This window comes from Eubalaena glacialis, chromosome 1 (genome assembly GCF_028564815.1).
Source record: "Eubalaena glacialis isolate mEubGla1 chromosome 1, mEubGla1.1.hap2.+ XY, whole genome shotgun sequence".
NCBI lineage: Eukaryota > Metazoa > Chordata > Mammalia > Artiodactyla > Balaenidae > Eubalaena > Eubalaena glacialis.
This window is the reverse complement of record NC_083716.1, coordinates 230,495,584-230,517,262: the sequence shown is the minus strand read 5'-3', so window position 1 is coordinate 230,517,262 and position 21,679 is coordinate 230,495,584. Positions and strand designations below refer to the sequence as shown.

Here is a 21,679-nt window from a genome sequence, read left to right as displayed (position 1 = left end):
ATTAAAAATTTTTTTTCTTTGATTTCGTTGTAAATAGATTATACGTGTTTCTGAGTTTTAGAAAACAGATAATATACATATTATAAACATATAATATATAATAAATATTTGCAAAAAGTGTATAGTATATATTTATATAAAACATATAAATATATAATATATTACCTTATTTTTTTGTGTTCCGTTTTAACCTGAAAAGTTTAGGTTTTTGAATCTTACTTTCTGCAGTTATAAAACAAGAATATATTTTAAAGAAATGCCCAGGCATGGAAGGGAGTGTCATTTACAAAAGCACGAAACAACAGAATGCTATTCTTTCTTTGGGAGGACCCACTGCTTCTAGGGTGTTCATACAAAGCTAAAATTTCTCTTAACAGCCCAAAGATGGGAAAAATGAATAAGTGGCTGAAAAGTGAAACTACAAGGAAATGACTCTCATCTAATAGCAAAGTGGTCTAGGAATTCAATACCCCAGTGCTACCACCCCATCTAAGGTTCTTGTCTTTAAAATCGGGTTAGTGATAATAATATTCCATCCTGACCTACAGGGTTGTCAATGGATCTAATGCATACAAAGTGCTTTTTACCTAAGTGTGATACAAATGTTAGTTATTACTATTCAGTGTGTGGCTTGATTTGGCTGCAGATGTATATAAACAGCAATGTGGGACCTTATGCTTGGTGCGTAGTGTGTTGTTTAGGTGATACTAGTGAAACTGGGCCACTAAATAAATATTACTTTCCTAGTAACTTTAGTACCAAGAGATTACATCTATGTATACATTGAACCTCAGTGTTTAAAAAACGTTTTTATATAAGTGTCTACATATAATTAAATAGCTTTCATTGTTGTCGTATTAAACTCTTTGAGCTACAATCTCTGCTCCATTCTTCTCTCAAGCACACTTCCAAAATAAAACTTTATTTCCCTTAAAATCTTTAGTTTTTAAGTAATAAATATTTATGAGAGGAATACATTTTTTTCTTAGTTGTCAAAATTTTACTATTATTAAGTTGCTTTCCATTGGAGGGAACCATCAACAACTTACAATAAAGTTTTTAAAACTCATCCTTTAACTATATCATGATAGAAGCCACCGTATAATTTTTTTTTTAAATTGTGTGTGTGTGTGTGTGTGTGTGTGTGTGTGTGAGAGAGAGAGAGAGAGAGAGAGAGAGATTAAAGCACATCAAAGGAGATTCCTCCCTCTGAAGAATGTTTCTATCAAATATAACAAATATAAACATAGTTATTTCTAGTTTCCGGGGGGACAGTAAGAAAGAATACTTTTCACATCAAACGCTAAAACTAGTTTCCTCCATTTGCTTTTCCACTTCCAAAAGTAAAGATGTCATAGAAAGGAATGAGGTATTGATACATGGTACATCTTGGATGAACCTTGAAAACATTATGCTAAGTGAAAGAAGCCAGACACAAAAGGTCACATATTTTGTGATTCTAATTGTATGAACTATCCAGAATAGTAAATCCGTAACGACAGAAAGCAGATTGGTGGTTGCCAGGGGCTGGAGCGAGGGGACGGTGGAGAGTAACTGCTTAATGGGGCCTGGGTCTCCTTTGGGGGTGATGAAAATACTTTGGAACTAGACAGAGCTGATAGTTGTATAGCATTTTGACTGCTAAATGCCACTGAAGCATACATTTTTAAATGGTTCCTACTATGTGATGTGAATTTCACCTCAATTAAAAAAATAAAATTGTTAAAAGTTAATAAAGATATCATAAGTACCATATACAGAAAGCACATTTTCAGTAAGTATTATAAGTCAAGAGCCTTATCTTGTGCATTTCCTAACAAAGCCATCTTTAGTATGTGACTCCAATCCAGAGTGACAAGGAACTAACTATTCAACCAGTCGCCTTCCTGGGGAGCATAGGCGCTCGCAGTGTCTGTCTGAGTCATTCTCCCCCTTCAGTGTATTGCCAGGTATTGTCAGTTTCACCTCTGACTCTCCTTCCCATCTGTCCCCACTGTCCTTTCCCACTACCTCCACTCCTAAGTCAGGCCACCCCCGTCTCCTGGCTGTGCTGATGCCACAGCTTCCTGCCTGAGCATTCTGCTGCTAGGCAGCTCTCCCCATCCGTCTTTCTGCCTGGCATCCGCCAAGGCGTCCAAGTTCACAACCTCCGTCAAAGCCAGGTACCCCTGGGACTGTAGCCCCTCAGCGGCATTCCATCAAGAGCAGAGAAGACCTTACTCCTCAGAGTGCATGCAAGGCCAGCTTTTAAAGTTCAGCCTGTTTTTATCCAGTGGTCATGGACCATCTGTCTCTTCTTCATGGCTGTCTTAGGCCAAATGTGAGGTCAGGCCAAAGTGCCCCATGTGCCCAAACAGGTGAGGCCTTTCCCCACTGCAGCCCCTGCCTTCCTGCTCCTTCCTCCTCCTCACCATCTGATTTGCTGGGCTCCTATCTGGGTTTTGAAGCTCTGATGCCTTGAAATCCAATGACTCCCCTCCCGGAGGTGTTCCATGAGCACGGTGGGTGCCGTCACTGGCTCTGCTAAACGCTCAGGGTACTTTGTGGTACCCCTCACCTACCCTTTTCATGGGCTGCCTCGCATCATAGTTGTATCTGTGCATGTGCAAAGGGCTGGTGGTTTGTCCAGGACCACCCACCCGGTGAACTGAGGAGCTAGGATTTATTCGCATCTTCACCTGCCTCAAAGACGGTGCTCTGAACACCTATTCAGCTACTTTCTTCCCACTGATTTTGGACCTCTCCATCCTCCCTCTCCCCCATGCCCACCTGGCACATTGCCATTGTACATAATAGATTCCTAATAAATATTTCTAGAATGGGCAGCACTTGTGCCTCTTTACTAAGAAGTCATCTTTTTAAAGGGACTAGCCAATGAACTCTTGTATAAGAGATAACCAAAACACAAAAAGATGCAACAGGACTTAACGTCTGTGTCCTGAACTTTTTGTCTGTGGACTTTATCGTCCCACTAAACAGAAACATTGATTTGGAATCATTGTGGCTAAATGTCCTTGCTCAGTTCTCACCATTTCTCTGGACCTTTTTCTGGTCTTTTTTTCCTAAAATTCATAGCACTTACATCCGTGCCTCTAATTTTGAGCCAAATTACATACTATTTTGTGTTATTTCTTAAATGATTTCTTCAGTTTTATGTGTTTCCATAATGCAGGTGCCCAGTGGTAGAGGGTCTATCCATGTTGACGAGTGAAAAAAAACAAAAATGAGAGAATGAACATCTCTTCTTGGTATATCATAAACCAGTTTTTTAAAGAACACTATCTGAATCACTTGGAATTATTTTTCTTTGCTTTAGTATTGCCCGTCTAGCTATTTGATAAAGCAAGGTTCTAATCTTAACCTATCTGTAGATCTTTCATTTTTTATCACTCTAACCAGATGCCCATCGGTTCAAAAATTGCTTAAACATTATCTTGGTGAGAAAACAATCATGTTTTAGGCCATAATTTAAATAGAACAGTTTTTGTGTCCTTGGCATTTGCTAGAAGCAAGTAGCTTAAGTGAAATCAGACATTTAGTGATTTGGAAAGAGAACCAGAGTAGGAGAAAAGTTTAATAAAGATTTTGTTTTTCAGATGCAACATCCTTTTGACTCCCTCTTATCATTAAATTCTGTGTGTGTTTGGTTGAAAATAAACTTCAAGTGGATTTATGGTGTCAAAGAAATGCCAGATTTGGAAAAGATCATAATCATTCATTCTAATTTGAGTTTAAAAGGGGGCTGAGGGAGGGAGAGTAGTTCTCTAAAACTCGAATTTTTAAAGTTTAACCCTATTTTTAAATTTCAGTACCTTTGCCAAGGGGTCAACTTGTTAGGGAGAAAAAATATAAATTCTGATGACAGTTATTCTTTTAGGGAGCAAGAAAGATGTCTCTCCATCCTTCCAGGGTGACGCCATGATTGTTTGAGAACATCAGTGAACAACGAGAACCAAGAGCCTACTGCTGACCTCTTCCTTTTTCTTCCTCTCTTCCTTCTGCAGGTGACCTATCTGGGTAAGGTCCCCACCACAGGCATGCAGTTTTTGTCAGGCTGCACAGAAAAGCCGGTCATCGAGCTCTGGAAAAAGCACACGCTAGCCCGAGAAGACGTCTTTCCAGCCAATGCCCTCCTGGAAATCCGACCGTTCCAAGTGTGGCTCCATCACCTCGACCACAAAGGGGAGGCCACGGTGCACATGGATACCTTCCAGGTGGCCCGCATTGCCTACTGCACCGCCGACCACAACGTGAGCCCCGACATCTTCGCCTGGGTTTACAGGGAGATTAATGACGACCTGTCCTACCAGATGGACTGCCACGCTGTCGAGTGCGAGAGCAAGCTGGAGGCCAAGAAGCTGGCCCACGCCATGATGGAGGCCTTCAAGAAGACTTTCCACAGTATGAAGAGCGACGGCCGGATCCACAGGAATGGCTCCTCGGAAGAGGTGTCCCAGGAATTGGAATCCGATGACGGCTGAGTGAACTGAGGATGCTTCAGCAAAGGCAGCATTGGTCAAGGAGTTCAAGACGAGCGATTAATAAGCAATGATTCAAATTTGTGATGAAAAGACTGCCAAATTATTGGCTGACCAAGCTTTTTAAATTCAGAAGGGCAATTCTAAATCTAAAGAAATGTATTATTAAAGTAATTACATTGAAATCTGCTGCTGCTGTGACTATGAGGAAGGTGGGAGTGTGGATGGGGAGGAAAGTTCTAGACTCTGTTCTTCTTCTCCTTCTTTTTTTGTTTTCTCATTTTCCAATGCCTCCCTGTAGGAGCTCTCCATGCCGATTTTCAGCGCTCTCAGGCAAATACACTGCGGCTGTTTATTTGATGGACCATCCCAACTTGCCTTATGAAACCCAACAAGAATGTTAGATGCCCCTATAGGATCCCTAGTTGTGTGGGGAGGTGGTGAGTGCTGTTGCCGGCGAGGAGGCCTCTGGACTAAAGGAACACCTCAGGCTGCTCCTGAGAGCTCCTCTCCCCTGGCTGGTTTCAGATTCTCTCCTCAGTAAGCAAATCAGCACAGCCGTTATTGAGCTTTACAACTAACAACCTGATAGTTGGCAGTTAATTCACAGTTAAAGGTAATGCTTTTATTACATAAGTGTATCAAGTAGTACCCTCTTATTGTATTCACTTCATCTATCTTCTTAGAATACTTGCAGCTACTAATAGCCCCTTTCCTCCGCCTGCCCCATCCTCCCTCTCTGCCCTTCCAGTCTGCACCACCACCCTACAGAGATGCAGCCTCACCCTACACTGCAGGACACCAAAAGGGAAGAAAATAACCAAGCAGATGAAAGAAACAATCAAAGAGTGGGAGTTTCAAACTACCACCACCACCACAGATAGTTTGGAAAAAGGGAATGAGTTATCAGCGACTGAACAAGCTCCATGTGGGCTGTCCTTTCTTCAACCCCGATTTATGGTAACTTATTTAGTTGATGGTCCTTTCTGATGAACCTTTTATGGCAAGCTTCAAATCTGAGTTGGTATCACTAAGGAATCTTTGACCCATCACTCAACACTACACTTGAGTAGGAAACAAATGATATAAACCAGACTTATCTAGAGAACCTATGTCCATTCTAAAGGGAAATCTGACCTTCTTATCTTCCAATTGGATTGATCTCTTAGGGTCAGAGTTGCCAGTTTGTTTGGTATTTCTAATGAGAAATTCTCACTAAGAGAGCCTGAGTTTTCTCAGTTTGTTGGATCTTTAAATATCATAAACGCAAAGAGTCAATATTGAATGACATTCAAAGTATTGGTTAAAATCCACGCATTTAAGGCCAAGAGCAGATGACTAGTTTCCCAGGTACTGCTCCTTTCTGAAAGTCTGTTTTGAATCCTGGTAATAATTTTAGGGGCACTAGGACACCTTACAGAAGCCTTAAATGAGAGTTTATTGAATCCAGAGAGCAGTGGTGTTGGCGTTTTGGTCTGTGTATCTGTGTGTCCGTGTATGCGTTTGTGTGTGTGTACGTGTGCCCCCGAGTGTGGGTCCAGTCTTAAGGCATGTAGAATAAGCATGGAGTCATATTGAGGGGAACGCACCTCTTGGAGATATGCTTGCTGCTTCACAACAAATGTAAACTACTCTTTAGCATAAATGCATTCATTCTTTAATAAAAAATATGTTTGCATTAATAAAGCTGAGGAGTTTCATATTTTATATGTCGTTCCTTTTTTAAGTAAAGAAAACCTGAAGGACAAAATAGATCAGATGGACTAAATAGGGAATTCTCTCTAAAAATATGTTAAAACTTGGTCATCAATAACCCATTCCTTGACGGTGTTAAAAAAAAAAATCTTGTTTTATTTTCTAATGCTCTATTTATATGTAAAAATGACTGCCCCTTCACTGAGATGGTAACATGTCAATAATTGAAAGAGTTATTTAGTGTGATGGGCTTATTTCAGAGGTGAGTCTTCTGGAATGTTTTACAAATGATGGCTATTTATAAAATCTCACGTGCTTCTTGGGAGAACCTGCACCGAAATCGGGGAAGGTAAACACAGAATGAGTCCTTCTGACAGAACTGGTTAAAAAGGTCTCCTTCAGGCCATGATTTCTCAGAACAGCCCCATTAATCAAGCAAGGCAGGTGGCCATGGAGCCTGTACGTCTTGAGCAATGCTCTTCATGGAATCAGTACCAAATATAAAGGCTTCAAAAGTGAAAATACGGGTGCCTGCTAAAGAGAGGAACTCAAAGAAGAATTACTACCTCACTCCTCCGATGAAAATGGCATTTTCTTTCAAGTTGAACTTTTCTTATTTTCAGGTTCACTCCACTGTCCTTGAATATGCTTTGAAGAGGGGGAGAAAGAACAGAAAGAATCCAGCCAGCACGTGTTTCCAAACAATGCCACTTTCTTCTCTCAGCAAAATTTGGATGGCAAGTGCACATATGGTTATTTATTGCAGAAAGCATTTGCTGGTATTTTTTTCAGGGTACTAAGTGTGACATGCTAAGTAGTCGACTCTGATAATATTGGCAATAGCTTTTGCTTAGTGATTAGTAAGCAATTTAGAGATAAATACACGAATTCATTATTTTTTTAAACTCTTTGTTTCCTCCCTTTTTATACTCTACTTTCTAGACTGGTGAGCACAAAGCACTTTTGTGTACCTCAACTCATGAGCCCCTCAGATGGCTACTGAAGGTAGATATGGCATTTACTTTAGAGATGAGGAAACTGAGGGTCAGAGACATTGTATAGCTTGGCCAAGGTAGCACAGCTCAGATGTGTTTGACGGGGACGAAAACCCTCTGACTTCTGATCCAGGGCTGTTGCTCTAATTTGGATATTTTATTTCCATTCCTCTTAAAACCCTCTAGCTTATCTTAAATTAGCATCCTAAGCCACTAGTAATAAATATCCTTTGCTATTCATTTTTGAAGTCATTTTTTATAGCAAGAGAAAAAGTTTTAAAAGCAAACAAAGGCCCAAGAAATTTTATGTGAGCACAAATAACATAATATGAGATGTTGCTTAAGTATTTTATTGGCTGTGGTCGATGGACAAAATACTCTCTTTACCCCTAAAACCAAGATGCATGTTTTGTTTTGATTTTCTCAGGACATGTTAAAACTTTGAATCAAATCCTTCTATCACAGGATTCTATAGCAGCCTGTAATTTCCCTTCATGTCCTCCATTGAAGTTTTCAATTACATATTTATTTTTATAATTATGTAAATATCTTTTAAGCCTCTGGGGGTGGAAGTGTCTTTAAGATGAGGATTTTTTTTCCTTTTTGTTCACGTTTTATCCTCAGCTTCCATCACAGGACCGGTCATCTAGGGGGAACTCAGTAAGTTTCTCTTAGCAGGATGGAGGGAGGGAGAGACAGATGGAAGGAAAAGTTGCTATGTGAGGCTTTGATTTGCAAGTTCTAGCACAGAATCCTGGAATCCTGGACGGAACCCTAGAGACTCTCTTGCCCACTTTCTTCAAAGGTGAGCAAATGGCTTTTTTACTGAAGGAAAACATCATTCCTTACCTAATTCCAGAACGAGTTTGTGGCTGCTTCTAGATAGAAGAAGAATGTTCGAAGTGAGCTATGTGATTGAAACAGAGCAAACGTTATCCCAGGGAAGTAGACAGACAATGTATTTTAAGGCAGCTGCATTTAGTAGATTATGGAATTTTTGTCATACATTTGCTTTATTTCTGCTGCTGAAAGAGAAGAGAGAGAGAGTGATGGGGGAGGGCGTTTTAATTTTCTGACAGTATGAAGCAGATGAATTTAACTTTTTTCCCCGAATTTATACATTAGAAAATACTTTTTTCTTTGTCCTCTCTATCTGTTTTTTTTCCACTTTGACTTTCCTCCTTCCCTCCCTCCTTTCCTACCTTAACTATTTAATTATATACATCATAACATCCCAGACTTTCTCTGATTTTAGCAGGGAAGAGCATATATGCTCTGAATCTGAGATCACGTTTTGGTTCGTGGTCCATTGATGCAAAATTTGACAAGATTGTCGAACCCTGCAGATGATCCTAAATTGCTCTTATTTATTATTTTTTTTCCAGTCAGATGGAACATGATGACAGTTTAATTCTTCATAGCTTACTATTCCTTAGGCATTCCTAAAGTGTGGTATCTTCTCATCTCCTCGATATAACCTAGACTAAACAGCAGTGAAGGGAAAGATTCCCCTAATTGTCATATTCTTATTGATAGTCAAGAAACTTTCCTATTAGCTGCCGAGATTGGGCTTTTGGAGTAATTTTATGGGATGCATTGTTCAACTTAAGAACTTTGGCTGCTCTTTCTGAAGAGGTGCCAGCTGATAATAGTCACCAGAAAAGAACTATGTTTGTTGCATAAACCCAAGCTTAGAAAGAAAAACAACTGATGGGTAAAACAAGTTGCGAAGAGGAAGAAAAAATCTAAACCATCTTATTTTGGATATTTACAAATAAACTATATTTGTTGAAAATGAATCTAAGACGTGGTCTTGTACATTTGAGCAAAGCTGGCATTCGCAGAGACATTTGGGGAACTGTTTCTTATGGAATGTCCTAGTAAGATTAGCTTGGGTTTTGCTTATGCACCGGAAATTAGGCATTCAAACAGAATCTGAATAGTTTTTTGCTTAGGAAACTTAATGACTTTCACTTAAAAACATTCTCAAGTTCCTACTTTTCAATAGCTTGGCTTAGAGGCTGCGACTAGAACGTGCTGATGTATTATGAAAATGGAATTACTGAAGCCTTACACGTATTTTCAACTCCTTCATAGAAATTCCCAATAATGGTCCATACTTTCATATCTATAACTTCATTTAACAACTATTTTCTTAATAAAAATGGTTTTATCCCTTTATCTAAGCATACATATTAGACCAAGGTTGAGTCATTTGAAAACATAATCAGATTTGTGAAATAAAACGTGACACTAAGTGGAACCTGCTTGGTTTCAAACCTGTCATTACGTGGCCTGATTACCATTTCAGAACGTTCTTTGTCCTTGGGGGGGGAAAACTTAAGAGAAACATTTAAAGAAACACCTACTTGCAGGGAAGAGCCAAGAGTTGACTCCATTCCAGGGTCACTTTTTAATGTAAACTTTTGGATCAACTAAGACCAAGGCTCATCACAGGTCTGAGCATAATGGTTCTGATAGCAATTTTGCACAGGAAACAAAATCTAATAATAAATTTTATTATGTTCATAATTGGATTAGCTTCATGTAGATGCTATTATGGTTATAAAAACATTTTAATTTGGGAGCTTAGAATGGAATTAGACCTTTCATTCAGCCTTTTGCCAAATTATCTATTGCCTTTCTCTATTTTAACTATATTTCCTAGCTTTTCCTAGGATTTTGAACCACACTTTTAGAAATTAGTACAGTAAAACCTCATTAATTTAGCTGGAACTATTTAAGAGTTTGTGGTTTGGGCCTTGAAAAGCTGAAGTTTTATGCTTATTTTTAATAAGCAAATAAATAGGATGAATTAATGTTGTTGTTGGAAGTGTTTACCTATTGAGGAAAACACTGCTTCTGAATATTCAAATAGCAATTTACCAGACACAGTGTAATTTCAGCACAAGTAGAAGCAGGTCCAGCTGAAAGTGAGACTTTGATTGCTGGTTTCAAGCTATTCTTTTCTATTTATTAGAGTGGGTTCTCCACAAAGCAACAGACGGTTAATGCAATTGTAGGATTCAGAGCCCTTGAAAGTAATAAAATGCTTCTTTTTTAAAAATACGCATTATTTACATATATCTTTACCTTCAATTAATATAAATGTTTGGTCTTAACCATGACCCGCCCCCCCCCAAAAAAAAAACCTGAAGTGACTAACTCTTCTTGTTTCTCATAGAAACATCACTATTAAAATCAATGAAATTGAAGTTATTTTCTGATCATCAAGATTTAATCATTTTCTCTTTGTTACTAGGTTTTTTTTCTCCCTTAAATTATCAATATGCTAAATCTTTGTGAATCGCCCTAAGAAGCTCAGTAACTCATCAAGATCACATAAAAAGTCAGTTATTACCAATTATGTTTAGTGCTTTGGTTTATATACGAAGTTTAACATTTAATACTTTTTCAGACCAATGAATATGTGTATGACTTGCAGTGATCCACCACCAAACTACCTGATCATCATGTTTGCTCTGTCTGCGTGGTGTATGAGATTCTGAGGGTGAGAGCACACAGAATGGAGCTTGTGATAGAGAGGACCAGGGGGCAGCACTGGAAACCAGACTGTGTTCCCCTAGCAGAGTGTGTTCCTTGGCACCAGGAGAGATGTCATTTCAGAGCGAGAGGTACCTTTTTACAATCCATCAGCCAAGAAAGGTGCCTTTGTGTAATTATTTTCTCAGAAGGTAGATGATTTTTCTATCCAGGTAGAAACTTCTCTTATAGTTCACTTTAAAATAGCAGCCATGAGTTTTACCCATATCTTGGTTCTTAAATGTATTTTCTTTACAGGCACATGAAATATCAAACACTGGACACGTACACCACACGTGTCACAAACCAAAAGAGGACACATAAGGACCATCAGCGACCTGAGGGACCATCAATAACTCTTAAGATCACATTTTAGAGAAGACCATCTAATCTAAAGTTGCCTGACCTTTAGACTCAGAATTAAAACAATTGTGAACTTTCAGTCATCACATTCTAAGTGCCATTGTATGAAAAATTGTGTTTTAAAGAATCAAAAGCGTTGCTTCCTGAGATCCATTTCTTTATTACTCTTGGAGGAAAGGTGTGATGCATTCCACACATTAGGAAGCCTCAGAAAATGGAAAAAGAAAAAAAACATTCTGGGGGAACCCAAGGAAGCTAGAAAGCCCTGGAACCTGAAGGTAAAACCTGGCATCACTCTCGTCCTGAGGTGGACCTTCTTTCTTCTGTTACCCTGCCCTTGACACAAGCTTTCCCCATGACAGGAAGTGTCATGGCGAGAGTGGGTAATGTCAAAGAACAGCAGCTCCTGAAGAAGAGAGGAGAGAGCCCTGCATCACCCACAACTTGGTCTCAGACCAGCTCTGTGTCCTCAGATCACTTTGTCTTCTGTCTGCCAGGTGCCTCCTGAGAGCACTATATCCCTAAGGCCATGCTAACAGGAAGCTCTCTGGGTTACTCTTATTTCTGGGCAAGGAGAAAGAATCAGCTTGTTATCTGAACACAGAAACTCCAGCCCCACCACCCTTCATGGCCTCCAGAGCACCTATTGTTCTAAAAGTCAAATTTGATAATGCCAGAACTTTACTTAAAATCTTTCCATGGCCTCCTCATTGTCTGCAAGATAAACAAATTAATGTCCCCCCTCCCTCCTTCCCTTCCTGTGCACCTTCCTTAATTTTATAGGTTAGTATGATAAACAAGCTCCTTCTAGACCAAGCTGGCTCTCACTTGCTAGTCCAGACCCAGGTTTAAGCCCTTGTTCTGTGTTGCCCCGGGCAAAGAACTTAATCTTTCAAGGCCTCAGTTTCCTCATCTGTAAAATGAGAATAATAGGCACCTAACTCATGGAGCTGCAATGAGCATTAAACTAGTCAATATGTGTTGTGAAACACTTAACACTGCACTGGCGTCCTGTGAGTGTTCAGTTAATGCCACTATTTGGGGGTTCTCATTTTTGCCTCTTACTCCTTCACAGAGACCTGCTGGATGGCCTAAAGGGTTCTTTCCAATTCTCCCAGAGGACCAGACCCTGGTCATTGGCATGCCCTGCTGCCCTCTTTGCTGAGTCTGCTCCTTCCTGCAGGCTCCTACAGAGTTGTAAAGACACCTGCACAGCTGCTTTGACACAAGGCTACTACTTGCTTCTAAGTTTACTCCACCCCTGATCTGGGAGCTCCTAGAGCAGTGCTGTCCTATAGATCTATCCTGACAACAACATATGTAATTTAAAACGTTTTAATAGTCAAATTAACAAACTGAAAAGAAACAGGAGAAATTAGTTTTAATAATATACTTTAACCCAAATATCTAAAATATTATCATTTCAACACATAATTAATACAAAATGCATTAATGAGATATTTCACATTCTTGTAGAAAACTCTTTGGTTTCCAGTATATATTTTACACTCTATAGCACATCAAGTGCTCAATAACCACGCCTGACTGGTGCTGCTGTTTGAGACCACATAGTCTAAGATGGTGAGAACTACGGCCCCATGCCTTCTGCATCCACAGAGCTCATCTCAGTGGCTGACGCATAAAGGGACTTGTAAATACTGGTTTCATTTATAAAACGGTGGACATGCACAACTCCATTAGGTATGTAAGTGTAATTGTTTGTTAGGACAGTTGTAACAAAGTACCACAAACTGGGTGGTTTAAACAACTATGGCCTCACAGTTCTGGAAGTTAGAAGGCCGATGTCAAGGTGTCAGCAAGGTTGGTTCCTTCTGAGGCTGGGAGGAAAAATCTGTTCCATGCCTCTCCTCTAACTTCTGGTTGTTTGCTGGCAATCTTTGGCCTTCCTTGGCTACTGCTCCATCACTTTGCTCTGTGTCTTCATGTTCACGTGGCTTTCTTCCTTTGTGTGTATGTGTGTGTGTGTGTGTCTGCCTGTCTGTCTCCAAATGTCCCCCTTTAATAAGGACACCAGTCATATTGGATTAGGGCTTCATTTTAACTAATTACATCTGCAACGACCCTATTTCCAAATAAGGTCACATTCTGAGATACTGGGGATGAGGATTACAACATACGAATTTGGGGGGTGGGCACAATTCAACCCATAACAATAAAGCAGGTAATAACATCGAATTGTGCTTCAGGGCTCATGGCTCAGAGGAGCAGAGCAGGGCTTGACCTTGGAGTAGAGTAGACCTAGCTCTACTCCAAATTCAACACCTTTCCTCCTCCTGCCCCTGTGCTCTTTGTCTAGGCTTGGTTTCTCTTGGCCAGCCAGAGTTGTGATTGGGTTATCCAGGCCAGAGCAGACAGTTCTTTGAAGTATATTTTCATTTAAATGTTTTGAATTTCCTTGTGAAATAAAATTAACATGGTTCTTTAATACACATGCATTTCAAGGAGATGAAATTCCCCTGTAGTTGTCCTTTTCCATCTTCCATTTCTCTATTTTAAGTGTTGCCTTTTATTGCATTGGTGTCTGGTAATCATTGGTTTTGGTTGTCTGCTGAGGGAAATGAGGTTGTGCGAGAAAAGCAGTTTGAGAACCAAAAAAATAAGAAAATTTAAAACAGGCAGGATGGCCCTTTCTGGGTGTGACAACATTAGCCAACTCTTAAAGCCAAGTTTTCCAGGCCAACCATGGTCTAAGTCAATGCCCTCATGGGGCCCCTTGTGTTTCTCATTGGGAATTGGTGTTTTCCAGGCATCTCAGTATGATCCAACTAAAATCCCCACATCCCAAAAAAGGAAGCCTTTGAAGGCCAGATTTTGGGATCTGCCAATAACTCAGGGACTGTGGTACGTTTCTGTGTCTGCAGCTCCATATGACTCGTTGTGCCTCACTTTTTCTTGTAAGTGTGTTCTCTGTGCCACACTGAAGAATCAGATTCTTTGTCTTCATTGTAGAGGAAGATCTTTTTTCTCCACAATGGGCTACCTTTAGAGGACTTGGGAAACTTTTTCTTTCTCCTTTCCTCTGCAAAATTAATGAGCCTTGCAATTCCTTTCAACTTAATAGTTTTAGTAGTGCTAAAGTTTCTCTTTGTTTTTAGGCAAATCCATCTGACCCTGTAATATAGCTAGTCTCAGTTGGTGGCTGTCTTTGGTGGCTGTCTTAGGAAATACTTAAGCATTAGGACCTGGGATATGAAGTAATATATTCTAGGCTTTCCTTTTTAGGCTAAGAATAGCCTAGGAAAGGAAAATACAGGAACGCACATTTGTAGGTTCTTCCTGAACACGCTGCTGGAGTAAGAGTCAGGTGCCAGATGGTGATCAGCAAGTTATTTCCTTCAGGCTCAACAGTGTCCACTGGTAGCTCCATGAACTCCACAAAGAGCTGAGTGTGGAGTTTAAAGAGAGAAGAGCATTTTGAAGGAACTCAAATAATGTCATACTTTTGAGCATATACAAGGTGCAAGGCAATTTGCATCATTTCATTTAATTCTCACAGAACCCCCCGTGGTCAGAATTATTATTCCCTTATTATGGACAAAGAGTTGATTTTGAAAATGCTTCAGGAAGTTGGCCGAAGCCCACAATTACTAGGAAGCAGACTTGGGACTGAGCTCAGGGCACTCGATCCCCAAACCTAGGAGATACCTACCTGCTCCAAGGAAACTCCCAAGTCACTTCCACCTGCCACAGTCCAACCACTTGGACTTTGGGTCTCCCAGATTGAGTCCCAAGCTTTTCCAACAGATCCAAGTGCCTTGTGCTAACACCTGAGGACCCAGTGGCTCTGTCTGTGAAGCTGTTGATGCTCCAGCCACTAGTGACTTCTCATGGCCTCACTTTCAACACTTGTGCCACCAGCAAGCCTCCAAGATGGCTTGTCACCAATACGGCCCCTTTTCACAAAACAAAAATGCTTAACTTGCCCTGCACAATTCTGATGATTCTTTTTGATCCCTTCCCTGGCACCCAAATGTATTTTCTTGGTCCAATCAGAAAATACACTTCAGTCCTCCTCTCCTTCTATGCACATCAGGAATCTGAACTCTGAGCCTGAATCACGTGAGATTTAAATGAGATCAAAAGAGAAGTGAACATCTATTGAGTGCTTACCATGTATCAGGTTTTAAGCTTTTTTACTGTTATTTTCTAAAGCTATGCCTCACAAAACCCATATGCAGAGGGAACTATGATTATTCTTATTTTATAGTTGAGGGAAGTTAAGTTTAGAGAGATATTTGCTAAATGTCACCATTCTAGGGGGGTGGTCTGACTCCTGAGTCTGCATGTCTTTTCCAGCTTCTCAAGTGAGTAAAGACCCTTAGCTCATGGCCTGGCACAGGGCATCTTCCATTCAGGTAAGTCACAAGGATATTTCTGTAGCCTGGCTTTCTCCTCCTGCACTTCTATCAGGCCAGCACCTTTCGTCCTGGTAAAGTAAATTACACCTTGGAGCCGACTTCAAAGGCTTTATTTCTCAAGGATGGAAGATTGAGAAGAAAGATCTTCCAAATGTTTTGGGCACATTTACATATTACCTATTTTAATACCATGTGGTGTTAAAGTTTTTTGAGACCTAGAGAGATGAAATGATTTCTCCCATTTTTACTCATAGCTAGACTGACAATTCTTTGTACAGATGGCATCTTCCCGATTCTTTGTACAAAGGGCATCTTCCATAACATGGCAAAGATTATCTCTAAATTGTTGGTGCTATAGGTGTCTATAACACACCATTCTTTTCATTTTTCCTTAAAATGTTTCATTTCTCATCCAAGAAGTTCAATAGGGGAAATGCAAAATCCATTATGAATTAAGGACTCTAGTGTCTAGTGTTATTATCCAAATAAATAGACTATACAGAAAAAAATAGTACTGAAACTGTACTGAGCATAGTTGGATCTTAACAATGGGATCTTTGATTGTTTCTCACTCATTATTATAAATGTGTCATTTCATGCACTGCCATTTAGTCAAACATACCATTTACTCCAATGAATCTTGAATGATAGAACACTAATAATTCATGACTTCATTAAATATGGAGACCACTGTATCATAATTACTGTTCAATTTTTAAAACCATACAATTTGGGGGGAGTTCCCTGGCGGTTCAGTGGTCAGGACTTGGTGCTTTCATTGCTGGGGCCTGGGTTCGATCCTTGGTTGGGGAACCAAGGTCCCGCAAGCGATGCGGTGAGGCTGGGGGAAAAGAAAAACATACAATTTTCAGGACCTATTGTGTCGATCTGCCATCAGCATTTTTGCACAAATCAATCTGAGATGGCCCTCCTGTTCTATAGTATTATCTCTTCTTCATCATTATCTTTGATTTCCTAATTTTAAAAGAGAGTGCTGATATTTACAACCAGATTGTTATTTCCAAGGGAGATCCCACGACTCTGGCTTTATTTAGTGGCTTTCTCTTCTGTAACTTCATTTCATAATCCAAGAAAATATGTTTATAACAGAGAAGAAAGGAAGTCATAGTCTCAATAAATCATCGTAGTAAGAGCAAATTTCTCATGTTGATGTGATTTGGGAATGATTGTTCTTTCCAAAATTTTCTCTTGTTTGCTAATAAGCATGTACTGCCTTTCATATACATATATAAATATATATTCATATACATATATATTTCATACCTAGGTATATTCACATATATAATATGTATGTATAATCATATTCACATATGATTCATTTAAGAATTATTTCTGTTGCTCTTTAATTCTTTGATTTTAAGGAAAAAAATACAAACACAATATTGGTTTCCCTTATGAAAATTCTTCCCGGAAGACACAATATGGTGGGAGATATTTCACTAACAGAAGGTAATACACAAGTCATTTCTACTAGAAAATATGCCATCTGGAATAAAACAATTTGTGGAAATGCGTGTCAGTATGATTGTGTTATCCTAGGTTAATGATGATGGTAACTGCATCATCAAAGTAGATTTTTTTTTTTTTTAAATCATTCCGTTTATTTATTTATTTATTTTTTATTTATTTATTTTTGGCTGTGTTGGGTCTTCGGTTCTGTGCGAGGGTTTTCTCTAGTTGCGGCGAGCGGGGGCCACTCTTCATCGCGGTGCGCGGGCCTCTCACTGTCGCGGCCTCTCTTGTTGCGGAGCACAGGCTCCAGACGCGCAGGCTCAGTAGTTGTGGCTCACGGGCCCAGTTGCTCCGCGGCATGTGGGATCTTCCCAGACCAGGGCTCGAACCCGTGTCCCCTGCATTGGCAGGCAGACTCTCAACCACTGCGCCACCAGGGAAGCCCCAAAGTAGATTTTTAGTAGGAAATGGAAGAGAATTTGGAAAGAACTGTCATGGATAACCTTTGGTTAAGTTTTCTGGCAAGTGCTTCATTCATTTCAAAGTAAGAGAGACTGAACCAAGACCATGTGGCTGCTTGCATGTGCTAGATAAGATGCAGGAAGAGGAGTAGAGGGAGACGTGGGTATTACTGTAACTGAGAAAACTGTTTCATAGGGTTATCCTTAAATAAACCCACAATGAGCTGACTCACAGCCCTCTGGGCCTCAGTCTCCTGGGTGTCCTCTGGTTCCTCATATACCCACACCGATGGCCTTTGCAATGTTGTTCACACTGCCTGGAGAAGTGCCGCTACCTGACCACAGTCCCCTAGCCTTAAACCTGTCACCTATGACACAGACAATAGTTCCTTAGCCTTTGAAGAAATGGTCAAAAGTCCCACACTGTACTCTACTTGCGTAGCACCATGTGTATTTTCTTCCTAGCCCTTATCATGCTTGTAATTGTGCTTTCATTGGCATGACTCTACAAATAATGGCTGTCTATTCCCCTAAGAACTGTAAATTCCCTAAGTGCCTACTGCAATGCTTGCCTCTTAGATGGGACCCATAAATACTTTCTGAATGAATTAATGACTTGGTCTTAGAGTATGATGACTGTGGCCTTGGACCACCTTGCTGAGGTTCACCACGAGTTTCACTAAGCAGCCGAGGCTTGGCTGGTGGGGCAGCAGGCTTTGCTGTCTGCATTCAAGCATGGTCAGTGACTGTGGGACAAAGATTTCATCTGTTTAAACTATCTGGGCTGTGTGGGGATCAAAGTCTGGGGATCAGAACGACTGATTCTTTACTCAACAGAGTCAAAATAACTTCAAAGAGATTTCTTCACGGGAAAGATTGGGCAAGAGTACAGAGGAGGGTCAAAGCCTGGTTGAAGTTCTGTTTCTACCAAATTGCAAATATTTCCAGTTTAGTCATAGGCATGTGCCCAAAGCGAACAGTAATGACTGGAATTACAAGTTTTGAGAATAATGAAAGGTCTTGAAGATGGTTTACTGCTTTTTTCTTAGATGGGGATCTAGAGAAGTCCAGTGACTTGCCCACAATCCCTGGGCCAGTGATGGGGTCAGGGCTGGAATCCAGCATTCTTTCCATCAGGTTAGACTCCTGCTTCTTATGATAGCAAGTCTGCTGCTTATATGCCTGGGGCCACTCACTCATATGGGCGGCTTGCCCCGCCACCTAGAAGAAGAGAGGGTGACCTAGGCAAGCAAGTAACCTTTTGGGATCTCAGGCTTTGGTTTCCCACAATTAAAATAATGAGCCATGCTAGATAATGTCTAAAGTAGCTTTGAACTGCAGATCATTTGTTATTCTACACCAACCCTCTGCTCTTCCCAAACTGTGATTCCTTGGACATCATTTCTAAACCCAAGCCCTGTACTACAGAGTATAATATGGAAGTTTGACATTAACCATAAGTAGTATTGTATTAGTTATTATACATATTGTAAGTGCTAGACACGGTTCTGTGTAACACATAGCAACTAATTTAATCCCCACTGTGACCTTATGGGAAACACTAACATTTATTTACTCCCGTTCTACAAAAGAGGAAACCGACACCCAGAAAACTTACATGTCATAACAAAGGTCTCACAGATCCTAAGTGGCAGGGCTAAGATTCGAACCCAGGCAGTCTGGCTCCAGAGTTCATGCTGACTTGGTTTAGAGACAAATGTACAAAATGGATATCACTTTTCATATTTATTTGTTTATATACCACTCCTTTCCCAAAATGTTCTCAAGTATCTTACAGAGGTACACACTATACCACACACAAATATATATGAATAAAAAAGGGAAAATGAAAATTGATGAATAAGTTCAATGCCAAAAATCTTTTGAACACTTGACTAAATGTGGGCTTAATACTTAGCTCTAGGTGCCCTAGTGGTGAATGCGAAGAAGAAGAAGAAGGAGAAGGAGAACAAGGAGAAGGAGAAGAAGGAGGAGGAGGAAGAGGAGAAGAAGAAGAAGGGGAAGAAAAAGAAGGAAAATGAAAAAAAGAATCATGAAAAAAAAGAAAAACAGAATCACCTGGAAACCTCCATCCGTCCATCTGAGACAGGATTTGGAAAAACGATTTTTAAGTATCTCCACCGAGTTGCAGGATTTTCTTATATATTTTGCAGATTAAGCCCTTTTCAGTTATATGGTTTGCAAATATTTTCTTCCAGTCTGTAGGCTGCCTTTTCACTTTGTTGATTATTTCCTTTGCTGCAGACAAGCTTTTTAGTTTGATGTAGTCCTACTGGTTTATTTTTGTTTTTGTCGCCTGTGCTTTAAGTTTCATATTCATGAAATCATTGCCAAAACTGAAATCATGAAGCTTTTTCCCTATGTTTTCTTCTAGGAGTTTTACAGTTTCGGGTCTTACATTTAAAGTCTTTAATCTATTTCAAATTGATTTTTGTGTATGGTGTGAGGTAAGGGTTTAATTTCATTCTTTTGCATGTGGATATAGAGTTTAACCAAAACCATCTGTTGAAGAGAGTATCCTTTCCCTATTATGTATTCTTGGCGCCTTTGTCCAAGACCATTTCCTCTCCTATCGACTCTCCAGCATCCCCTGTAGTGAAGGATTGCATGCATCTGCTCACTTGCCCTCTGGCAGCATCTGGTTTTAGCTAATCGGGAACACTGGCCAGAGATTGGAGGTTGGAAGAGGGTGATGTCAGTGTATTAATTCACCTGGCATTTTCCCTGCAGGGTCATCCCGAGCCAAAATAATAAGAAAAAAGTTTCCCAAGCTGTTTTTAGCACTATTATTTTTTATAGGTACATCTTTTTGGTATTAGATTTCATTTCTGTGTAAGATATGAGGTAGGGATTCGTTTTAATTTTTTCCTATATGGCTACTAGTTGACCCACAAGTCTAAATCCAGTTCCTTCCTACTGATTTGAAATGCTATCAGATATATAGTAGATCAGTTTGATTCTTTATTTTTGTAACTTTTTGTGATAGGTTTTTATTTTCCATTCTATCGGTTGCTCTCTTTAATATCATATTATCTAACACACTTAATCATCTATTTTGTTACACAGAATTTTTTATTCCTTAATTTGAATGATAATGAAATTTGTCAATATTTCGTTCTTCCTCCTTTCCCTCCCCCCTTCAAAATTATCTAATTTTAATTGAATATATTATTTTCCTCAGTTTTTACCTTTATATCTTTAAACATAACACTTTTGTCTCTATTACTTGACTTATTGGTTTTTAAATACTCTTTTTTGAGCACAAACTATAAATTAATTGGAAAGCAGCATATCCATAAAACCTCCATCTCACCTTCTCTCCAACTTCCTCTCTTGGCTTCTATCTAATCATTTTAATTCTGTATTGCTGAGGTTTATTATGTGCAGATTGTTCTATACCCATAATTTGTCTTTGACAAAGTCCTGTAGTTCAGCATATTTAAAGCTCAACTTGAATCATTTTCCTATTATTTTTCCCTTCAAATATATTATTTACCCAAGGATATTTTTAATCAAGAAATTTCTTTGAGAAGAGCTAATGAGAACTTTATTCCTGAGTCCTAACACGTCCAGAATTTTTGTTACCTTTACCCTTGGATGGCAGTGTGTCTTGGTATAAAATTTGTGTTTAATGCTTTCTTTCCTTGAGGACTTTGTAGAGAGTACTCAAATGCCTTCTTGCACTGATTCTCTTCTACACCTGATGTGGAATGAGAAGATGATGTGTGGACAACCAGATTTTTTCTTTAATGGTGATTGGATGTTTTTTTCCTGGCTTCCTAAAGCTTCTCTATTGCAAAGATAGATAACGTCCTCAGTACACTTAAATGCAATGTTGACTTTCTATTCCAGTGTTTACTGGGATATAGTGTATGCCTTCAATCTGTGGAGACATATTTTCTTTTATTTTGGGAAATTTTTCTTTAAATATATCTTTAAACATTTTTTTCTCTTTCACCATATTGGTTTTCTTCTTTGAAGGAATCAAACTTTTAAAACTTTGTCTCCATGTTAATTTTGTTTGATTACCTTTTCTCCATTCTGTGTTCCCCATGTTTTACTGTATTTTCCTTTATGTTGTTCTAGAACGGACTTAGGATTAGTTTTGTTCTTCTTTTGCTTCCTTTTCTTCAGTTTTATTTCATCCTCTTTTTTTTTTTTTTTTTTTTTGGTCTTCCTATATTTTCCCTAAACCCTTTTATCTCAGATTTGAACTCTTGTTTTATAGAGGCAATAGTTTAAGTTTTTCCCTGTTTTAAGTTCATGACAAT

General features: G+C 39.4%; 1 protein-coding gene across 2 annotated transcripts in view; it reads left to right on the top strand.

The window, feature by feature from the left end:
• PID1 (phosphotyrosine interaction domain containing 1) overlaps positions 1-4,663 on the top strand; it is a 254,086-nt gene extending 249,423 nt beyond the window's left edge. For both annotated transcript variants that reach the window (XM_061205661.1, XM_061205670.1), the window contains exon 3: positions 4,005-4,663. In XM_061205661.1, coding sequence (XP_061061644.1) covers positions 4,005-4,481 — 477 coding nt within the window. In that variant the 3' untranslated portion in view covers positions 4,482-4,663. The remainder of the gene's footprint in view (positions 1-4,004) is intronic.
• Positions 4,664-21,679: the final 17,016 nt, after the last annotated feature.